This window comes from Calypte anna, chromosome 6 (genome assembly GCF_003957555.1).
Source record: "Calypte anna isolate BGI_N300 chromosome 6, bCalAnn1_v1.p, whole genome shotgun sequence".
Lineage (NCBI taxonomy): Eukaryota > Metazoa > Chordata > Aves > Apodiformes > Trochilidae > Calypte > Calypte anna.
The window spans coordinates 31,986,850-32,010,443 of NC_044252.1; the positions used below are offsets into that span (position 1 = coordinate 31,986,850).

At 40.9% G+C, this 23,594-nt stretch overlaps 1 protein-coding gene across 1 annotated transcript in view; it reads right to left on the minus strand.

Moving 5' to 3' along the window:
- Positions 1-23,594, minus strand: part of CPXM2 (carboxypeptidase X, M14 family member 2) — a 63,359-nt gene that overhangs the window by 8,137 nt on the left and 31,628 nt on the right. The window contains exons 5-11 of the mRNA XM_008491750.2: positions 14,630-14,714; positions 13,973-14,123; positions 9,312-9,400; positions 4,778-4,901; positions 3,222-3,418; positions 2,101-2,280; positions 568-865 (exon numbers count right to left, since the gene is read on the minus strand). Coding sequence (XP_008489972.2) covers positions 568-865; positions 2,101-2,280; positions 3,222-3,418; positions 4,778-4,901; positions 9,312-9,400; positions 13,973-14,123; positions 14,630-14,714 — 1,124 coding nt within the window. The remainder of the gene's footprint in view (positions 1-567; positions 866-2,100; positions 2,281-3,221; positions 3,419-4,777; positions 4,902-9,311; positions 9,401-13,972; positions 14,124-14,629; positions 14,715-23,594) is intronic.

Genomic DNA, 23,594 nt, shown 5'->3' on the forward strand with positions numbered 1-23,594 from the left:
AGAGAAACATCAGAGCTATCCATTTAACACAACAAAACATTATAGAGAAAGGGGCCCATCAACAGGTTTGAAACAGAGGACACAAGATTGCACCATGACAAGAGAGGCCACTGAGTCACCCAACATCACATCTCCAGTCCCTTTGCAGGAAAGAGCAGTGTCCCTCTGCCACCACAAAACTTAACAGAAGTAGAGATTTGGAGAAAAAAAGAAAAAGGAGAAGGGAAAGAAAAAGGAAAGAAGGAAGAAGAAGAAGAAGGAGGAGGAAGAAGAAGGAGAAGGAAGAAGAAGAAGAAAAAGAAAAAAAAGAAGAAAAGAAGAAAGAAGAAGAAAGAAGAAGAAAGAAGAAAGAAGAAGAAAGAAGAAGAAGAAGCAAGAAGAAGAAGAACAGAAGAAGAACAGAAGAAGAACAGAAGAAGAAGCAGAAGAAGAAGTAGAAGAAGAAGCAGCAGAAGAAGAAGAACAAGAAGAAGAAGAACAAGAAGAAGAAGAAGAAGAACAAGAAGAAGAAGAACAAGAAGAAGAAGAACAACAACAAGAAGAAGAAGAACAACAAGAAGAACTTACTTCCAGCCACGGTGTGCCAGGAGGCCCCGTTGACAGTTCCATCCTCCTTTTGGAAGTCCTCAGTGTGACAGGCTCTCCTCCTGGCATCCGTCATCAGGCGGTGGGTGGAGGCGTAGGAGTAGGCGAGCCAGCGGAAGACGTGGTCGTCAGGGGTAGGTGTGTAGTCTTGGGTCTTCCAAAGTGACCTCACCATATCGTAGGGATAAGCCACCACCAGCTCCCCACCCTGCAGGTTGCCACCCAGCACAAAAGGGATTTTTTCCATCCATGCTATGATGGCCCGGGTCTCAACTGCAACCTGGGAGAGCAAAGGCAGAGAAGGTTTGATGGAGGGAGTGGAGCATCTCTCCTGTGATGAGACTGAGAGCCCTGGGGCTGTTCAGCCTGGAGAAAAGGAGGCTGAGAGGGGATTTTTCAGTGTCTATCAATATCTGAGGGGTGGGTGTCAAGAGGAAGGAGCAAGTCTCTTTTTGGTGGTGCCCAGTAACAGGACAAGGAATAACGGGTTTAAGATGGAACATAGGAAGTTCCACCCCAACATGAGGAAAAACTTCTTTGTTGTGAGAGTGGAGGAGCCCTGGGTTTAAGATGGAACGTAGGAAGTTCCACCTCAACATAAGGACAAACTTTTTTACTGTGAGGTTGAGGGAGCCCTGGCTGCCCAGAGAGGTTGTGGAGTCTCCTTCTCTGGAGCCTTTCCAACCCCACCTGGATGTGTTCTGTGTGTCCTGCCCTGGGTGATCCTGCTGGGGCAGGGGGGTTGGACTGGGGGATCTCCAGAGGTCCTTTCCAACCCCTGACATTCTACAATTCAATTTGGGAAATTCAACCCTCTTCTTTCCAAGGCTGATTAGATGCAGGAATCCTGCTGTGAGTTTTTCAGCATGGAGTCAGGAACCACCACAAGAGACATGGTCAAGGAGAAGGGCTTCTTGAAATCACAGGGCCTGCCAGCCGTGCTTGGAAGGTCACAGAAAACCCATAAAACCCAACACAACCTCAAGACAACCTCCATGTCTGTAACACCACCAGCAGGAACATCTGTGTAGAGCGAGGCCAAAAGCAGCAGCAACAGAGATCACAGCCCATGACACTGCTCTCTCTGATGAAAGGAGTTTCCAAAATAAGGGATATAAACCACAGAAATATTTCTAAACCCCACACACAGTGCCACAGTTTGGTTCCTTCTCCTTGAAATGGAGGCATCTCAGCCAGAACACTTGCCATTATTTAAAAAGCCATGCAAAAATAAGTGAAGTTTTTGGCACTAAGACCCAATAAATGACTTTATCATAAGCCACTGCATTGGTTTTGCAGAGGTCTCAGCATTTACTGTGTTATTTTGAGTAAGAATATATTTAGAATAAGAACAGATTACAAAGCAGCAGAAATTTTATTTCCACTAACAGGGAAGCCCAGACAAGCAGTAATGTTATTTCTCCTACAAGTTACTCATTTCTTAAGAAATGTTGCAAAGCTCATTCTTACACCCTGCCCCAGCCTCTGTGTTCCCCTCTCTCTGGTCCTACTCACAGTGGCATTTTCAGACAGGTACCAGTCAGGGATTGGGATGTGATGGTTTGGAACTTTTCTTTTACTCTTCTTCTGGTCTTCAGACTCCCAGAGCAAAGAGTTTAAATCAGGGAAATTATTGTTGATGTCAATACCATCTTGAGTCCATCGTCCTAAAGACCAGCCTCCTAATTCTGAACCCTTAGATTTAAAAAAAATAAAGGAAAAAAAAGAAAAAAACCACATTAATTCAGAATAAGATAGCTTCAAGATGTCAGCTAAGTCTTTGGGAGTGTGTCAGAGATAATTCTACACAGAGAAATGGAATGATTACTTAATTAAATGAAATTAATAATTGGCTCATGAAAAATTATTTGGGGTTAGCTGAAATATCCTGGTTTGCTTTCAAGGTTTCTGTTTAAGGCTGGTTTCCCCCTGGGTAGCAATAGTGATGGGATCTGTCCCCTTCCATGGCTGTGACTGTGACTTTTGTATTCCAATCCTCTACAGAAACCCCTGGAAGATTTTCTGGTGCATTTGACCAGACCCAGCAGCTTTTCCTCCTGGTGTCTGGGTTCCAGACTGAATTATTGTGATGCCAAATAAATTATGCTCTCCTTAAAGATGGACTATTAAATTTCAGCTGTAGAGGAATGCAAATTTTTAGGTGCTCAACTTGGTTTTTCATGAGAAAGAGAGTGCATGAATGTTCCAATTTCCAGAGAGGTGTTGCCTTTGCTGTATACACCTCAGCACAGTTTGTTCTGGCAGTTTTGGGACCCTCCTCCCCATACACAACTTCCAGGGTCCTGGAGAATATTCTTTATTTCAGCTTTTTGTCTGAGTAAAATGGTTCAGTGGTTTATGTTTGCTTTGATGTGCTTAATTTTAGTTTGAGTGCTTGGGAATTATGATCTTTGGAAAAAAAATATAAGTAATGACATAAAGAGTGGGTTTTATTCATCTCAAAGAACTGGAAGTTCTCAAGGCCAGGTTGGATGGGGCTTGGACAAACCTGGCCAAGTGGGAGGTGTCCCTGCCCATGGCAAAGGGGTTGGAGTTAGATGATCTTTAAGGTCCCTTCCAACCCAAACTATTCTACAATTCTATGGAAATAAGTGACCCATCCAACATTTCCTTACCACTTTATAGGCCTTGTCGTATCCATCAGGGTTGACTGAGGGCAGGAGGTGGATTCTGGTGTCCTCAATGAGATGCACAATCCGAGGGTTCCCAGCCAGGTATTCCTGGCACATGAACTGCATCAGGAGAAGGATCAGCTCACGTCCCAACACTTCATTCCCGTGAGCTCCTGCAATGTACCGAAATTCTGGCTCTCCTGTTGAAAACACAGGGGCAGAAATGTAGGCAGAGCAGCAGCCCAAGAGTCTCTACTGCCAATCAGCAGCATTTCACTGAAAGAAGGCTGGAGGAATCCCTTAACTAAAAAAATGGAGAGATGAAAATGTAAATTTGCAGAAATAAATCTCTCTGCTTCTATCTGGAACATTCTTAAGTGCCGGCGTTATCAAAAACCCCTGTAAAACCTCCAAAACCCATTTTCCATTAAACAGATCTTTAATTATAGCCCTGATTTCAGCACGTTGCAGGTAGATTTGAAAAGTTCTTAAGAGTCTAAAAACAACATGAAAAATACATTGCTGCTATTTCCTTGGGGGAGATGTGAAGGCTCTTAAAAAACAGCAATTATTGTAAATAATTGATCTCTGACTTCACACAATTCTTTGCCTTCACTAATAAAAAACCAGGCTCATGGATAGTTTTCAAGGTGCTATTGAATGTCACAATATTTTGATTCAAAATGCTTCAGATAAGATCAGGAATAGTACCACCTAATAGAAAAAGAAAAAAATCTCCATAATTTTGTTGCCCTTTGGATGAAGAACTTGCAAATATCAACAGGACAGACCTGAACTGGCCAAGTTCTGGCTTCAGCCTAAATCTCTTTGCACATTTTCTGCAGGATTCTCAGACATGGGTAAGTGGACAAGGCAGATGAGATTAATTCTTCTGGTGTTAACCTCTGAGATCCAGAGGCTGCAGCCAAGGTCAGCCCTGAGTCTACTGAGGGGTTAAATCTGCCGAGTTCCATAGCAAAGCAGAGAGATGTCCTAAGAGCACATCACAGCCAATTCCTTAGGTTCCTACAGTTGTCCTAGGGACTATAACAAGATCTTTGTATTCCTCCACAGAAGATCCAAAGGTTCTGAATGAGTTTTTATTCTGAAGAAGCCTATCCCCACAGGAAATTGTATCCCAGCACTCACCTGTGAAAGATGATTTAGGAGATCTGATATGTCTATGATCTTGCATTCAACCCCAGATAAAAAAAAAAAAAAAACCCAAACAGATTTGTATCCAAAGCTACATAAATCCCCACAACTGAAATCCATTCCCCAGGACTAACATTGACGTTTGTTATCATAAAGAATAAACTCAGCATTAAAGAATTTGATCCCACATTCAAAATGCCTATTTGTGCTCAGCCTCCTCTTCCCAATATAGAAATATAGCACTGAAATTACTCCCACATGCATTTGAAATCCTTGCTGCTGTGAATATAATTCCATCAGTGATAATTGCTGCAGATACAGAAAATGAGGATTAAAATAATAATAATAATAAAAAAGCCAAATCCCATCACCCTTCAACAGATTCAGTTAAACTAAATCCTAACCAACTTCGTGCACTCCTGGGTTGTCAGAGATCTCGACAGCATACAGCTTGAGTCCTTGGTGGCTTTTTCCTATGTTATAAATTCTTGTGATATTGGGGCACATTTTATTCACGGTTTTCATCAACTGCCAAAATAAAGGAAAAAAACAGAAATAAATAGGCATAGAGTTAGACAACGGAACATCAAAACAGGGGTGGTAATTTCATTCAAAGCAGCTTAAGGGGGAATGATATAACCCATTTAAACCTGATTTTCCCAGTGAATTCTGATTGCATCTGCTGGGGCAGAAACCAATCCCAACCTTCCTCTATTAGACCATGAAAACTCTCATAGGATGATTGTTAGTTAAGGCAATGTTGATGTGACCAAAGGAGATATAAAGTGGATGACTCCATAAACACAGCCAGAGCTGCTCCTTCAGTAAATAACAGATACTTCAGAATTTGCTTACCAAGTTTTAACAAAAAAATAGAACAAATAATGGAAATACCAACAGCACATGTGAAGACATTCTTCCCATCAAAATCTATTCTGGTCATTGTTCTGCAGCAAAATATAATTAAGTAGCTTCAGTCCTTTCTAAAGTGTATAGTAAAGGGTATAGTCCTGTTTAAACCAGTGGAGCCACACAGATATCATCCAGATAAGAGTATCTGGAGCCTAAGTTATCCCCAAAACTCACAATTTTGGTCACGTTCCAGCTGAATGTTAAACTTTCCAAACAAGACTGAAAATCTGGGTGTTAATCATTAAGAAGTCACCACAAATAGCTTGAAATGGCAAGAATTTATGCCTTGATTTCTGATTTTATTCTAAGTCATTAAAGAAAGGAGTTGACTGTAAATTGGAGCCCTCGGGACTGCTAATGAGCCAATCTTTTCACAAACAAGGGTGGATACACTGTAGAAGAAATCCTGCAGCACAGCAGAACTCTCCCCTCACACACTGTTAATTTAGAAACAATATTGGATGATCACAGGGCTGATGCTTTTTAAAAGTGCAATAATTAAACGTGGCCAATTCCCAGGCCACCATTTAGCAAATCTAAGTGGAAAAACAATTCACATGGGGAAGAACATCATTAAAATTCCTCTGATAAAGGGCTTCACTTCTATTTATAATCATGTTTCAGAAATGTATTTGCATTCTATTTTTGTGCTTTTGTTTCATCTCACCTGTTGGTTTTATGTATATATATACCTATATATATAAATAAATACAATTTCTTTTACAAATCTAACCTCAGCATTGCCTGAAAAACACTCAGTTATGCTCTGTGTACTCTGTAGCTTCATCTCTACTGTTTTTCCCCACTGTCATTACCAGCACTGTGCTGGTACTGGGTTACCCAGACATTTCCATGGAACTGGGCAGACCTGGGTATTTCCTCATGTGTTGGTCCAGCTGAAACACAGAGGTGAAGTCAGAGGACACTGCTTAATATTTCCTAGTGTTTGGTTTAACTAAGTGCTTTTCTCAGGGTTTTGAGATAAAATGCCTTAAATGTTCATGGTGACCTCAACCCACTCATAATGAACCCAAAATACCATCAGTGGAGATGGAGCTACAGAAATCTTGTGAGAGCCTCAGAGACAAAACTCATAGCAGGTTCACAGCTCTGGGATTATGTTCTACTGACAAGAGGATGAAATGCATTATTATTGGATCAGATACAGTATTTTTCTCCAACAGAGATAAATAATACTTCTTTCATTCTGACAGTGAGTAAAGGTACTGAATTAAAGGGAAGCCTATTTAACAGGCTAAAAACATTTTCTGTAATTTACAGGTAGAGTTACTGTCTCAGCTATGTATTTAGCAGCTCCTCTTCCTACATTTTCTTCAAACTGCAGGAAAAATAATCCTATCCTTGCAGGGGAGGTCCCTGAAATCAGTTTCCCTGGAGCTGCAGTGGGCATGGGGATACCCAGAGCATCACTGAGGAAAGTGACTAAAAGTAGGGTACAAGCTGATTACTCTTTAGAAAAATGCCTAGAACCAAGTTCAACATATGGTGGAAATATTTGTGTTGGCCTCAGGAAACTCCCCATCATCTCTTTAATTGTGAGCCTTTGATTGTTTTCTGAGGCAAACAAAGAACCTCTCCTGAATTAGGGCCCCTGTGGCAGACTTCACTGTGGTTCTTTCATACCAGGCTGGATATAGGAATGTTTACATGTAAATACAATACTGGAAATGAACACATTTCATATTTGTTTTTCTCATACCAGCTTCCTCCAAACAGCACAACAGGTCACCTGAAATGTCACAGGGTTTGCTTTCAGCTTTGTACAAACTGTCAAAGACAATTGATGATTACAGTCACTCAGAGCTTTATTAACAACCAGCAGGGCTGGAGAACACTTCACTAACAGTTCTGATTTGACAGTTCCTATTTGTTTGTCACTACCAATTATTTACCCTATTAGGGCCCTGGAACAAGACTGCATGAGGTCTATGAAGAAGCCCCACAAAACTGATCTCTGAATGGCCAACACCTCCATTTTGCAGAAAAAGGTGCAGTAAATGTTGGTCTGATCATCATCTACAGTTAGAGGAGGCAAAAGGCCTCTCAATCAATGTCTTTTGTGGAGATAGTAGAATAATTTGTGTTGGAAAAGAGCCTTAAGATCAAGGACACCGGCTGTTAACCTAAAATGAGAAAGATCTCCATATATCTTGTTCTGTTACAAGCCAAACCAAAAAGTACCTCCTCCTGAGCTTGGAGAATGGAAATAGAGATGGATGAGCTGGCATTGCATGCAGCCTAGGATGGGTATCACTCCACTCTTCTACATTTCATAGTTTCACCCTCCAAGAAGCCTTTTCCATTGGTAACACATACACTGCTCTTCAGTGTTCTGTATTATCCTTAAATTGTGTCCCTAATGTTTGACCAAGAAGAGCAGAAGACTTCATGGATGGTTGGAAAATGGTTTGTCTTAAGGTCTGAGTCCCATCCAGTTGAATGGATGTCAAAATTAACACTTCTTTTTTCTAAGAAACTTATGGTCTGAGTTGGTTATTTTAAGGATAAAGGTGTACACAAAGGTCCATCTTAACTTATTTCTTGGGGTAGCTTTCAGTATCTTAAGAGCTTCCTATACAGCATGAATACATCACGTAAATATTTTGGACTCTAGGACAATCCTGACCTGCACACAAGATACAATGAGTATTCCCATTAATGGAAAAATAATCTTGGATTCTATTATCTTCTTCTTCAGTCTTTATGAGAAAGAATTTCAAAGATCAGCATTTTTCTAAGGTGGTTGGCAATGAAGTAGTGAAGAAAACTGAGAATAATGCACAGTGCCCAAGAAAACCTGCTCTGTCAGGGGGTGTTGGACTAGATGATCTCCAGAGGTCCCTTCCAACCCTAAAATTCTGTGATTCTAGTAAAAAAAAATTAAATTGACTCTGTGACTCTGGATATTGAGAGTTATTGTTCCATTTTACCCTCAGGAAAGAAATTAGAAAGGTCTAAGAGTAATTTTGGGGGTATAAACCTATCGCAACCCAAGCCACAGTCTTGTGGCAGATGAATCCCATTGGAATCCAAGAAGGTCTAAAGAAATAAACTATTTTGAGAGAAAAAAGCAAAGCAAACAAACAAACAAAACCCCCCAAAACACAAACAGAAATTGGGAGAGTTCAAACTGTCCATCTGTCATCCACAGTTGCACATTTTCTACGTGTATGAAAAGTGGAAAAACTCTGATTTAAAGCTGCAGTTTTCTCCCCCCCCAAGATATCTGTAACCTGAGCAACCTTTCAGAAATGAGAATCTAAAATCGATTTTATTTTATTGTTCTTGACAGTAATTATGCCAGTTAAGTTTCTACATGTCTAATCTCTGTGCTAAGAAATACAGGCCATGAAATCTCTACCAAAATAAACGTGTGACTCAGTAGACAATTGTTCAATAAAAATGAATGGTGATTCATGCAGTTTAAATACCCTGAAAATTCACCATACAGCAAATGATTCACTCACTGCAAGTCTAAACATATTATCTTTGTCCTGGGAGAGAAAGTGAGCAGAAATATTTCTTAAGGGCAGCCCACACCTATCCCTGTGGTGATCTGACAGGGAAAACCACTGAAATAAAGGAGATTTCTGATGCTAAGTCAAGGTCAAATCCAAAAGGAGAAGCCACTGGGACATCCACCACTGGTTTAGACAGGGAAGAAAAATGATGGCACCTTCTGTGTCAATATTCCCTCTGCCATGTAGTGTCATCTTAAGGGTAGATGAAATCCAAGTTATGAGTTTGGTATTTTTAGAAATTGCTGCTCTTAATAGACTAAAATAGTAAAAGAAAGGATTAAAAAAGCCAAAAAACAAACAAAAAACCCAACAACAACAAAAAAACCACACACAAACACAGACACAAAACCAAAACCCCAAACCAAACAGACTGCAGACACAGTGTATTAATATTTTTAACAGGTAGAATTAATTTCTATAAGACTTCAAAAGCCTGCACCCAGTAACCCTCCACCTGGGAGGTCAGACACCAGCCTCTGCCTACCTGCCTCATTTCCTTGTAGTTGTGATGCTTAAAGTCAAGGTTATCTGTGGTTGTCATTTCATTTCTTCTGTGGTAATAATTATTTGGGTCTGAGAAAAGAAAGAGAAAGAAAATTCATGTGCCTGTGAATTTCAGATCTGAAGATGTTAAGCTGCAAAGCATGCAAGGAGAATGCAAATCAGAATGTCACTGGCCTATAAGTATTTAAAAAGTTCTTCAATAGCAAAAAGGTCCAGTTTGGAAAATATTTTCTTTCATCAAACAGAGAATGAGAGATGAAGAAACTCAGACCACAAATTTAAACATTCTTGTTTACTACCTTTGGCTGTCTCTCCTTCTTCAATGAGAAAAGACCCTGCAGAAGTGTGGCACTCCCATGTACACAGAGAAATAGATACAGTTTTTCTGACACTGATCTATTCTGTATTACCAGTAGAATTAATTAAGTTTGCTGGTAAAGGTTGCTTGTAACCTTCATAATTTTATTATTTGTAAAGATGGCTGAGGGACTGGGAAACTTTGATGCTCCCAACTACTTCCCACCATGAGAGCTCCAGGAATTGCCCATAAAAGATAGCAGAGAGAACTGACTGCTCAGTGGATTGATGTACAGAAGGGATTTCTCATATATTACAGCTGTACCCAACACCTCCAGCTGATGCTTCCAGTTATTATGCTCCCAACAATATCCCTTGCTTTGTTTTTTCCTCCTTTAATTTTCAGTGTTCTTTCAACTTGGGTGTGAAGTGAGCTTTGCATTGACTTGAAGATGAAATCAACCCTCACAGCACAGTATTAGCAAACTGCTCTCTCACTTGGTAAGACAAAACTCCCCTCCATGCCCAACAGGATTTGTTCATAGGCTCCATGCTCACAGAAATCCTACAGTGGTGTCATCCTGATGGAGGCTGCAAGCTGGGACGTGCTGCTCATGTGATGCTCCAAACAGACAAGACAATGAAGTCTAAGTGGTTTAGATAAGGTTTTAATAAAAAAGAACATGCTAACCTAAACACTTCAGACTGCCTGAAAACCTTCAGACTGCCATTTTGTAAATAACTGATTTGTTCCTTTCCATGTAATAAAAGGGAACTTTGACTTGTTCTCAGAAAACTGAACGAGCCACAGACTGCACGGGTGAGCCTGAAAAATTCCACTGGCAGAGATATCAGAGGTTTGGGATATTTTTTCCACACCAGCTACTTCATGGTGGTCATGAGCATTAACACCACCCATTAAATCAACAATGAAAATGTTCTTCAGCTGTAGATGGATTGTCACCAATGTATTTTGATGTGTAGTCAAATACCAGAGAGTTAATGCCAGCTAAGGATAAATTATAATTATGGCAAGAGAAAACCCAAGCTCTTAACTTGCAGAGCTGCTTCCTAAAAGGTTTTCAACCCTCATCTCTCTAATTATTTCTTACCCTTTGATTCTGATAATAATAGCAATTGTGAGGATTGTTAATAATTCTTCAGGAGAGTATAAACTTCATTTTTATAAATAAAATAATACAGAAAATCTTGTAGTGACAACCACTGCATCGCTGGGGATGTTTCATATCTCTCTGTGGATAAACAGAATACATTGGCCTTTCCCAGAAGAATTGTTGAACTTGGTCTCATTTTTATTCAGCCTCTGCTCAAGCAAACTCCCCCCCAAACTTCACTTTGGCCAGAATTAAGTTTTAGTTTTACAATGACAAAAAGAGAAGCCAAGGACAGGCTGTCAACCTAGGCAAAGCTTTACTCTCACAAGTAGTTCACTGGATTTAATATTGCTGTACACACAGAGATAGATGTAGAAAGTCAGTTTTATATAAAATGAGCTCTCTCCTAGACTGAACCAGGTAGTAGACTGGCAGAGAGAAGTAATGAAAACAGGACTGAATGATGCATCCACTGCAAAAACCAGTTTTCTGGTACAGAGGAGTTCATCTTTTAACTTGAGTTGAAAATGATGATACAATCATTGTACCAATGATGAGGTTCTACATAAAAATTACCAAAAAAAAAAAGTAAATTTCATCCCAATTTTATTCCATTTAAATAATTGCCTTGAGTACTTCCCAGTATAAATAAATGCATGAAGAGCTCAGCTCATTTTCTCTCCTGTCCCTGGGTATATTTGATCATATGCAGCCTCTTTTTTGATTTTTCTTAGGTTTGAGGAAGAACAGGCAAGAAAAGTACATCCATCCCTCTGAGGCAACTGAAAAAGATTGCAAGTGTCAGTCCACATCTATGTAAATACCAACAGTTTGGGAAACTGGAGAGGGAATTAAATGCTGGTGCTTTTGTCCTCTTTTTCTCCAGCAAGAAATGGCAGCACTGATCCTCTGCTACAACAAGGAGTTTTTAGCATCTTTCCTCTACAGATAATTGTTTTTCCCTCGGTGAGAGAGCAAATCCCTTCTGTTCTCTGAAAGTCTAGACTGACATATGCAGGTTTGGGGGGTTTTTTTGTGGGATTTTTTTGGGGGTTTTTTGGGTTTTTTGAGCTTTTTTGTTGTTGCTGTTTGTTTTTTTTGTTTTCTTATTAGATGAACTATGTTCTAGAAAAGGTTGTTTCTCAAAACTAGCCCACAATACACCAAAAATGTATTTTATGAATAATGCATCAGCATTGCCCTGCTAAAAATTACAATAATCTTATATAACACTGATTAGATAACCAGCAGCTTCTCTGTCCCAACTTCATCCAACTTGGAATGAATCAGATGACACCAAGAAAAGGTGAAGAACCCAATGAAAGGGAACTGCAAAAGAGAAGCCATATCCTGCAGGAAGCAAACATACATGGAAGGAACAGTTTTGATTTGGGCTCCCTGGGTGTGATGAACAAAATGAGGGAGAAGAAAGAAATGTCAGATCTTTCCCAGCTCAAAAGATGGGTCAGAAGCTTATCCATTTCTTATTCTTTCAGCCCAATTACACTTGGAATAAATACATCCCAGTCCTGTTGTGTTTCTTTATGAATGATTCTGATCTTTTCTTTCAGGAAGAAACTGAATCAGGTAGTTAATAAATGACTATGATGGAGAAGAAGCTACAGTGTTTCCGTGTTAATCCAAGACTGGAAGAGGTCTCATTACAAGGTGGTGGAAATGCAGATGTATCTTTGCTAACAGAGTGTAAATAACTGCTGAACTTCATAAAAAAGACCTTTCTAAACCCAGACATTTTTCCTCTCTTAAGTACAGGTTTAAGGAACTGAACAGGATTGTAAGGATTTCCCTACAAATTGCTCTCCTAGGTGGTTTGGGGTCATCTTTGTTCAGGTGCAGTGGGAATCACAACCAACCACAGAGCTGGGGTTTTCTAAACCCATGGGTGAAATGAATCAGAATCCTACTGAAAACATCAATATTCACAGACACAGGACACCCCTGGTCACTGCCATTCAGGACCAGGATGGATCCCTTATCCCCAGAGAAGCAGCTTTTAAATTTCACTGGTAACACAGCTACAGAAGAAGTTTTATGTCAATATTATCCCAGACTTCTCTTCACTGGAGAATTAATCTTTCAATGTCCCAGATTGTTTTCGGGGGTTTTCAGCCATGAGTAAACATCTAAAGGACAAAAATGAGTGGAACTGGAGGCATCAAGTTTCTGACCAGCAGTAGAGAGAGTTAAAGCAGTAATGCTAATAATAAAGCAATTCTCTTTCCAGCTCTGGTATTTCTGAAAATACTATTCATGGCCCCCATATGGAAAAAAAAAAAAAAAAAAGAGAGAGAGAGCTGTCCCAAGCTGCCATAATTTAAGATCAAAGAGAGCAAAAGAAATAAAACAGATGAGAGACATGGAATGAGTAGTGGGAAACTGAGAAATAAACATTTTTTCTAATATTTATATACACACACACGTATAAAGACACAAATCCACTATGGGACTCTCAAGGTGCTGCACAGAAACATGGCTTTGCCATCATTTGCAGTACTGAATGCTTTTTTTTTTTTTTAATTGGCCTTGTATAAGGTTTCACCTTGCATATAGTTTAGCAAAACCCTAATTGTGTTTTTCACTTTTAAGAAAAACTGCTCAGACCTGAGGCTTGTGCTGAACATCAGGTTTTGTCTTTTTTTCACAGCCTTTACTGTGGATTGAAACCTTTACCTTCACTTGAAACTCACACCAGTGATGAGTCTGGATTTGATAACCCTTGAAATCTGATTAAAATTCTTTGCACCTTCAACTCCCCTTCTTCCCCCTTCTATTTCAGTCACAGTATTTTCCTGACAATTAATTCAGGGAAATCCTAAAGCTTGTACAACGAAAAAATAAATTAAATAATAATGATTAAAAAGCAGACCATGTAATTATAATGGTTCTTTCTTGCTTTAGAAGCTTCAGACTGTCCCAAGACAATCCTATTGCCTCTCTCAGTAAGTGCACTGCACTTCAGCCTGAACAACAGAGAAAATCTTGTTAAGACCATCCCTGCCACCTTGTTTTATTAATAAAGTCACTTATAGATATTATGTGATTGCATTTGAAGGATTATCCTGTTACTGTGTATCCAGATATTTTTCTTTCTTGTTTGCATAACTCGACTCACCAAGGACAGGAATTATATCAAAAGCAAAGATATCTAAAGGAAATAAAGTTTCTGGGGGAGGCAGCCATGACAAGATCAGCTGAAAAAGGCTCCTACCTGGCAAAGGACACCCCAGGACTTCCAATCTCATGCAGATGCTGCCTTCTTCAAACCAGGAGCGAGGGTTTATCCGGATGTAGCGGGCGACCAGAGGCACCGGCAACATGTTGAGAACTGGGATCTCCTTCTCACTGTTTCCTTCAAAAATCTGTGCAGGTCAAACAGAGGGAAATGGCAAGATCAGTTCTTCAAAAAGCCTTTTAGCAGCTTTGGGAATAGAAACAAAGTCACCCAGTTCAGCCTGGGTTGCTGGTGGTTAATGGGAAGAGCTGCTTTTGGATGAGCACAATCCCCTCAGGAAGAGCCAGGGTTCCACACCTCATCTCCAACAAAAGGCTCCAACATGGGCATGAGATGCCCCCAGGGACCAACAGGCTGCTGCTAACCCTCACAGGGGCCATACAACATGAAACATGTCACGTCACAAGCAACACCACTGCCAGGGTGGCACTGGCATCCCTAGGTGGACACATGCAGGTTTGTCACACAGGATGTCCTGTGTTCCTCTCTCTGTTATGTGATATTAAGATGAGCAGGACCACTGAGAGATGTCATGTTATACTGAGTAATCTGACAAATCTAAACTCCACATGGACAGTCCTCCCTCTCCCACTTCTGCCCATCTTCACCAAACATCTGCTCTGTGATACTGACCACATCTCCAGACTCGTTTCTGACTGCAGTCCAGGCATGGCTGTCATTGCTCACCAACACTCTGTAGGAGGTGACCCAGTTACTCCTAGAAAAGACAAGAGTACCCGAGTTATTTTTTCATAATTTAGAAGGGCTGTAAATCAGATTTCATGTACCAAAGCTTGTAAGACTGGTTGCAGTGGAAATCTCATTTGTCAAATCCACGTCAACTTGGCTGAGAAAGTGCCAGTAAACCTAGATTCAATAGATAATTAAAACCACCTAGAACATAGAGGCAAATAAACCATGATAATATTCTGGGATTCCAGGAGGTAAGGGATTACTGATCTTCTTTCCTTTTACATGCAGAGTTTGGGATAAATCTCATTTCATTAGAAACAGATGCACACAGAGTTCCAAATCACCTTTTCAGCTACAGACCATTTATTATTTCTGCTGTTGTTATCAGAGAGGATGGGAAAAACCCAATAAATCCTCTAGGATGCAAAGCCCATGAATATCAACCAGCAAAATTTCCATTTCTTTCAATGCAAAGATGCCTGGAGCCTGCAGTCATCCTTGTATTTATAAGAAAGAAACAATGAGACAATTCTGTCCCTGCAGAGCAGAGTCCAACTGATCACAGTTCCAGTGCACTGCTACAATATCTACATCAACCTTCAGCAGGCTGATCTTTAATCTAAAAAAGCATCATCTCCATTGCTACTGAAGTTGGGTCTTGTCTGTGCTCAGCTGAGTAGGAATAAAACAGATTCCTCCTTTCTGAGTGGAGTTAAAAGTGTGTGTGGCTTTTACACCACCTGAGCATCCCCTAGGGCAACGTCTGTATAGCTATGGAGAAGGTCATGTCCTGACTCTCCTCTCACATTTCTTGGCCTAAAAGGGCAGCAGAACTTTATTTTTTTCCCCCCCTAACACCTTCCTGGTTTCACAAGGCAGTGACTTGGAGGAGAGTTATGGCTTGGGGGTATCTTTGTACCATCAAGTCAGTCCAGGATGATTAAATTCTACTTGTGTGTATATGAACTGATGGTGTGGAACCAGAAATCCTCCAGAGCAGGATACACACTGTCCAAGGAGACTGCTGGGAGTGAAACCAAGGACAAGGAAAGCTCTTGAGACTAAAAAAAAAATAAAAAATAAATAGGGACCATTTGGGCAGTTATGGGGCAAGCAGCAGAGAACATGGGAAAGAGTTAAGGGAGTACCTGGAAGGACACACACACCTAAGAAAAGCTTCCCCTTGAACTGCACCCATGGAAATACAACTTCATTTGCTTTGCTTTCTCTTAAAAATCAATAATTAAGGTAAATCAGCTGTGAACGCACCTTGACATCACTGTGCTTATGCTGAAAGGGACAAACAAGCTTTCCTGTGGTCACTAAAAGGGACGCAGGCTTCTAATGAGGACTAAAAAAGGGGCAGGGATGGAGCAAGAGGAAATTCATCAGCCACAATATCAGGAAATGTTCACCCAGCTTCATCTGGTGCAAAATAATGACCTTCAAATAACACTTAAGTCAATGCATGGCAGCAGAAAACATATAATTGTCTAATAAAACTCCAGGAAAAAGAAAACTCTTTCTGATTCAAAAAAAGAAACAAGATTGAGAGCAAATCTCATGGGGTTTTTTTGTTTTGTTGAATATTTTTTAAATATATAATCTTGGTCATTTTTCAAACAAAATGGCCAAAAAGAGACAATGTCAAACACTAAAAAGCCATCATTGCTTCTGAAGTATTACAGAGCTTTTCTCACTTCAGCTGCCTAAATAAGATCAGGAGGACAAACACAACACATCCATATTCATTACACCCAAAATAAATTCTTAATCAGAGTATCACAACCACCTGAAAACAAGAGAACAGTGGACATTCTGTATGACTGAGAATTTTGGAAGAAAACCAGGGTGCACACAGAGAGATTTGAAAAGAACCAGCTCTTTTTATTAGCCTGGAGAAAACATTGCTGTTACACTAATACTTCAAATTTAGGGCTTATTTTATTTACCATACCTTAACTTTCTCACTCTCTACAGTTTCAAAGGTTCAGACTTCCCCAAGTAAGTTGTTTTTCCAGAGGCATTTTGCCAACAAAAATACAGATGGGATCACATCCAGACATGGACACCTGGAGTGCAGAAGGACTCCAGAGGGTCATGGAATGAGCTAAATCAGTGTAACCTTTTAGGTCCCACTCCGCATCCTCTTAGCTCTGCTTGGCTGGAAAGAATAAGCATCCACTTTGCATCTCTTGAGATGCAGAATAAAACCATCATGGAGGACCAGGAGCCTTCTGCCCAAAACACAAAACTCTCAAGTTCTTAAAGTTCTTCCTCCTTTCTTCCTAAGAAAAAACCAACACTTCTGCCAACTTTTAAAAGGCTGCTGTCAATTCAGATCCCCCCTCAGAAATGGCATCTTCTGCCTTCAAGCCCCATTCCCCATCATGGGGAAGGAGAACACTGTTCAGAGTACCTGGAAAGCTAGCAGAAAGCAGAGTAACCTTAAATCCCAGACATTTTTACAGATCCAGACCAGCAGAAGAGGCATTCACATCCTAAATCTTCTAGAAAGCTGCAGATTTTCTCCACATATGGGGCTGATGACCCCAGGAAGATGGATGTGCTGCACGTGCCACAGCCAGGGGGTTCCCAGTCAGCATGGGGCTTCCTGGAATGGAGGAGTTTAATCCCTACATGTGCTGGGGTTATTCATGCAGACACAGAAATCTAAAGCTTTCAGGGAAATCCATCACAGAAACACAGCAGCTGAAGGCAAGTCTGGTGCTAGGAGAAGGACTGGGGGATGGCAGCTGCTTCATGGTGGTACCTGATGAGAGGAAAAGCCCAGATCTGGGTTTTGCAGACAGGAATTGGTGCTCCATGTCACATCAAATCTCTTCAGGGCCCACCAGCACTGAAAAAAATAAACCTAAGGAAAGCTGAAAGCACTTAGGATGTCCCTAACTTGGTTTTAGAGAAGCTCTTCTGAATTCACTCTCTGAAACCTCCCTGAGACCTGTTTCTCAGATCTGTGCTGGGTTTTTAGAGTCAAGGAGACTTCATTCAGGCAAAGCCCTCTGCCAGCATTTGGGAGACACTGTTCTTATTATCCAGCTTCTCTTGTCAGGAATCTTGGCAATGCAGGAGTCACTGTGTGATGGGATCTTGAAAAGAATTGGAGGTTACCTCCAGTTCATTACCCCCTGGCACAGAGTGCTCCTTACAGACTCCCCCATCAAGCCCAGCAGTGCTCACAAAAGGATCACAAGGCACCCACTTGATAGGAATCATTGGGATTCAGGTGCTTCCCATTTATAATCCTTTTTAAAAAATTCATGGCAGCCTTATCCCTTCAGAAGAAACCTATCTGGAGAAAAAAAAAAGTCTCAGAATCTATTGCCAACATCAATTCATTTCAGAAAAAGTAAATGCAAAATATCAAAATGTGTCAAATTCACTTAATGTGATTGATCTTTTTATTATGATTAATTTATCTGTAATGCATTAGCTTTAGATGAGGCTTATTTGAACATCTTCAACTTTAAATTCAGTTTCTTGTTATGCATGGAAATGTCCAGCTTGCCCATTTCCATTAGAAAAAAGCAAAACACACCAACCAACCAAGCAACCAAACCAGAGGGATTAAGTGAGTTGCTCAGGGACAGGGAGCAAACCTGATTCAAAGCAGGGAATTAAAGCATCTCAGCTACAGCCTTGGCAAATCCTGAGCAGAGAATCAGCTTTCCCTTATCTAACACATCACCAGGTTACAGACACAGGGACAGACATCCTGACAGCACCAGGACAACAAATCCCCTTTCTCCCTGGATAATTTTCTTTTTTTTTTTTTTTTTTTTATGGTTAAAAGGAGGATTCCAACTCAGGCCAACCCCCAGGGAGTGCTAAACAAGCAGTAGTGGAGGGATGCCAGGAGTCTGGCTGCTCAGCCTCCAGCAGGTGAGAGGCTCTTTGGATAGGGTTTTATTTTGTTTGAGCAATATCTGCTCCTTGGAATATTTTAAGGTTTCAAGTAATTTTAAGCTGGATTAATAACAAGTGAAATAAAGATTATAGTTTTCTCCTAGGCTCTAAGGATTTTTTTTTTCCACATCAGTCAAGTTGCACAGAAATCAGAGAGGTTGGCAGGTGTCAATCTGGAGAAGTTGAAGCCCAAAGTGGCAGAAATTCTGGGGATGAGACAAGAAAACTCTGGCAGAGTTCTCATGAGCATCCTCTACATTAGACCTTGCTCCAGCTGACCACTGTATTCTTCTGCTGCCATTGCAATCTGATTTATCTGCAGTACAAAACTAATAGGAAATAGAGCCAGGCAGGCACACAGATATGTATCCTCTAATAATATATAAACTGACAAGCCAAAATATTTGAAATAGAAGAATCTCTGCACCAAAAAAAAAAACAAAAAAAACCACAACTTAGATTAAACTGTACTCATGCAACAAAATCAACTGCCAGCAATTAGATGGCTTTTTGCTTGGGAAAAAAAAGTAATTTGCAGTCTTCTGAAATTATAGGAAAAACCATTAATATTCCATAATAATATTTATGCTGGTAAAATTTTAAATCACCCACTGTGTGACAGTTTCAAAACCAAGCCAAGTCAGAAAATGCTTGGGCTAACCCCAGGTAGCTCAGCAAGTTTTACAAACTAATTAAAATAAATGGGATTTAAAAGATGGAGCTTGACTAGCAAGCAGGGCTATTTTCTTTTAATAATTAAAATCTGCATGTTTAATTTTTTAAAATTGCTTCTAGCTGGCTTAAATGAAAACACTGCTGTGAAACCCAGGCTCTTCAGAGACCCTGAAAGGAAAAAGCTCAGGGCCAGAATTTCATGTGCTCAGAATGAATTAAGCCCAGATTTTCCAAAGCTCTCTCCCCAGGGAGGAGGAGTTGGGTGGGAATCTCATTTGCAGCCCCCAAAGCTGCCACTGAGAGCCAGGTTTTTACAAGGTTTTAATCTCTGACTTCCTGACCTTTCTAGAAAACCTACTGCATCCAGAGAGTAACACCTGGAGGTGCCAGATCCCCTGCCTGGGGTCAAATTAAAGATTTTATGGGCTTAACACCTCCATTTCAGGTCACTTTTTGCAAAGAGATCTGCTGGTGTTTGGAATTCTTCCTGTGTCAGAATTTTCCCTTTTACGTGAGCTGGATAAAACATCACTGAATTTTTCAAGTTCCAGCAAGGTGTTTTTCCACAGCCTCTGTGTGGGGATAGGAGGATTTTTTTGCCTTCTTGCAAGCAAGGATGTTGAAACCCAACCTTGCAATCCTAGAATCATAGAATTGGCTGGGTTGGAAGGGACCTCAGAGATCATCAAGTCCAACGCTCGAACCACCATTGCAGTTCCCAGCCCATGGCACTCAGTGCCACATCCAGGCTCTTTTGAAATATCTCCAGACACGGAGAATCCACTACTTCCCTGGGCAGCCCATTCCAATGCCTGATCACCCTCTCCAGAAAGAAATTCTTTCTCATCTCCAACCTAAACCTCCCCTGGCACAACTTGAGACCCTGCCCTCTTGTCTTGCTGAGAGTTGCCTGGGAAAAGAGCCCAACCCCCCCCTGGCTCCAACCTCCTTTCAGGGAGTTGGAGAGAGTGATGAGGTCTCCCCTGAGCCTCCTCTTCTCCAGCCTCAACACCCCCAGCTCCCTCAGCCTCTCCTCATAGGATCTGTGCTCGAGTCCCTTCACCAGCCCAGTTGCCTCCTTTGGACCTGCTCCAGCACCTCAATCTCCTTCCTGAGCTGAGGGGCCCAGAACTGGACACAGGACTCAAGCTGTGGCCTCACCAGAGCTGAGCACAGGGGCAGAATCCCTTCCCTGGACCTGCTGGCCACGCTGTTCCTGAGCCAGCCCAGGATGCCATTGGCCTTCTTGGCCACCTGGGCACACTGCTGGCTCATGTTCAGCTTCCTGGCAATCCAGACTCCCAGGTCCCTTTCTGCCACTCTGTGCCCAGCCTGGAGCTCCCCATGGGGTTGTTGTGGCCAAAGTGCAGGACCCGGCACTTGGAATGTTGAACCTCATCCTGTTGGAATCATCCCAACTCTCCAGTCTGTCCAGGTCCCTCTGCAGAGCCCTCCTGCCTTCCAGCTGATCCACACTCCCCCCCATCTTAGTGTCATCTGCGAATTTGCTGATGATGGACTCAATCCCTTCGTCTAAGTCGTCGATAAAGATATTGAACAGCACTGGGCCCAACACTGATCCCTGGGGGACACCACTAGTGACCGGCCGCCATTTTGATGCAGCCCCGTTCAGCACCACTCTCTGGGCCCGTTCCAGCCAGTTCCTAACCCAGCACAGGGTGCTCCTGTCCAAGCCACGGGCTGACAGCTTTTTCAATCTTCACATGGAGACTGTCCATAAAATCTAAGCTCAGCTTTTGAGGAATCAACAGTGAGTTTAGCAATACATTAAAATCTGGGACAACATTTTGGGACTAAAGAGCAGAATATCACAGCACCAAAATGAGAGGCAACTCAACTGCAACGACCTAAATTTGGTCTCAGGTCTGGAAGGGACCCAGCTTGCTACAGACCTGCAGTTCCCTAAGAACACTTTGGCATGGGGGGTGCTGGCTTTCCCTGGACACAAAGGAGGCCAAGGATGATGGTGTACTATAAAACAAACCAAAAAACAAAAAAGAAAAACAAACAAACAAAAACCAAAAAACCCTAAAAGCAAAAAACAATAAAAAACCCAAAAACCCAAATAAACAAAAAAAAAGCAAAAAAACCCCAAACCGAAAAAAAACCAAAAAACCAAAACCAAAAAACCAAACAACAAAAAAAACAAAACCCAAAAAACAAAAAAACCCCAAAAACAAAAAAGCCAAAACCCAAAAGCCAACAAAAAACAAAGAAACAAAAAATAAAAAACAAAAACTAACAAAAAAACAAATAACAAAAAACCCCAAAAAACAAAGAAAAACCACAAAATACAAAACACAAAAAACCCCCAAAACCCAAAAAACCAAAAAGCCCTAAAAGCAAAAACCAAAACAAAACCATAAACCCAAATCCAAAAAAAATCCCCAAAACCCAAAAACCAAACAACCCAAAAACAAAAAAACCAAAAAACCAAAACCCAAAAAAACAAAACCCAAAAAACAACAACAAAAAAAAAGCCAAAAAAATCATAAAAAAAACCACAAAGAAAAACCACAAAATACAAAACACAAAAAAACCCCAAAACCCCAAAAACCAAAAAGCCCTAAAAGCAAAAACCAAAACAAAACCATAAACCCAAATCCAAAAAAAATCCCCAAAACCCAAAACACCCAAAACAAAAAAAAACCAAAAAAACAAAACCCCAAAAAACCCAAAACCCCAAAAAAACAAAACCCAAAAAACCACAAAAAACCAAAAAACAACAAAAAACAAAGAAACAAAAAATAAAAATCAAAAACAAACAAAAACCAAATAACAAAAAAAACCAAAGAAAAACCACAAAATACAAAACACAAAAAACCCCAAAATCCAAAAAAACAAAAAACCAAAAAAACCAACAAAAAAAACCCCAAACAAAAAAACAAAAAACCAAAAAAAACCCCAAACAACCCCTGCAAAATCATTCCCCTATTTCTGCAGCCTCAGAAGCCCATCAGCAGTTCTGCAACACAAATTTCTACCCAAATCACTTTGAAAATTGCCACCCTCCTTTTTTTTTTTTTTTCCTTGCATAAAATAAAATTTTTCCTGAGTCTAAAATATCTTGAAGGAAATCTATTTGGGAATAAATCTACCTTGATTTCATTCTCCAACTTGGAGCATTTTGTTTTGGAACCAAAGCATCCCACACATTGCTGTCATTTTTCTGTTTCCTGACAGGCAGTGGGACCACATAATTTAAGACAGCTGAGAGAGTAATCTTCATAAAATGCACGGTCACAAACACATCTTGCTCACTCAAACATTGCATCCTCCTCTTAAAAAGAAAAAATCAAAACAAATTGAAGCTTTATGTTACAGTCAGCACACACAGAGTCTGTTTAGACAAGGGGGTTTTTCTCTTGGGATGAAAGAGGGTGCTGGATTATCAGAAGCTAATTTCAGAAACGTGCTTCCTGTGCTGGTTTGATTCTTGCCAAAATGCTAAGAGTGATTAATATTTTCTTTCTGTCCTGGTTTGGGCCAGGATAAAGGTGATTTTCTGTCTGGTACTTTTGCTTTTAGCTCAGTCTCTTGTAAGTAGTTGCACTTGATGAAATTAACAGCAAGTTTCTCAGACAGTGTGTGCTTCTAGGACTGATAACACTTGATGTTTGTAGTTACTGCTAGAGACTGGTGTGCAGAGCCAAGGACACTGCTCAGCTCTGAGGAAAACTTTTACCCTCCAGAAGGAATAAAGAGGTCCCACCTGAGCCCTCCTTTGGGGAGGAACAGACAAGATAGATGCCAGAATTGACCAAACAGAGGATTCCATCCCATACACCTCATACTCAGTATAAAGTTGAGGGATCATGAGGGCCAAGCCATGATTTCCTGATTTCCTGCTTCCAGCTGCCTGCCCTTCCTGCCTTTCCTGCTTCCCTTCCTTCACCTGGCATCCTGGAAGGATTCCATCCCTTCCTCTGCCTGTGCTCCTGATCCATCCCAGCCCATATCTGTGTGTTCCTGCCTCCAGTTCCCAACTGCTGCCAACTCCAGGATTCCAGCCTGGACTTTCCCAGGGCTGCCCTGCAGCCTCGGTGGTGACGTGAGAGTTATTGGGGGAAAGGAGGGAGGAATGTGGTTTCCATTTTCCTGTATATTTGTATATATTTAGTAATTTTTCCTATTTATCATTACTGTTTCTTTAAAGTTGTGTAGTTCAGTTTCCAACCCATCAGTCTCTCTCCCTTATTCTCTCTCCTTTCTTTATCAAGGAGGAGAGAGAGATTAATAGAGAGCATCTGTTACTCGGTTTAATTGCCAGGCCAGGGTTAAA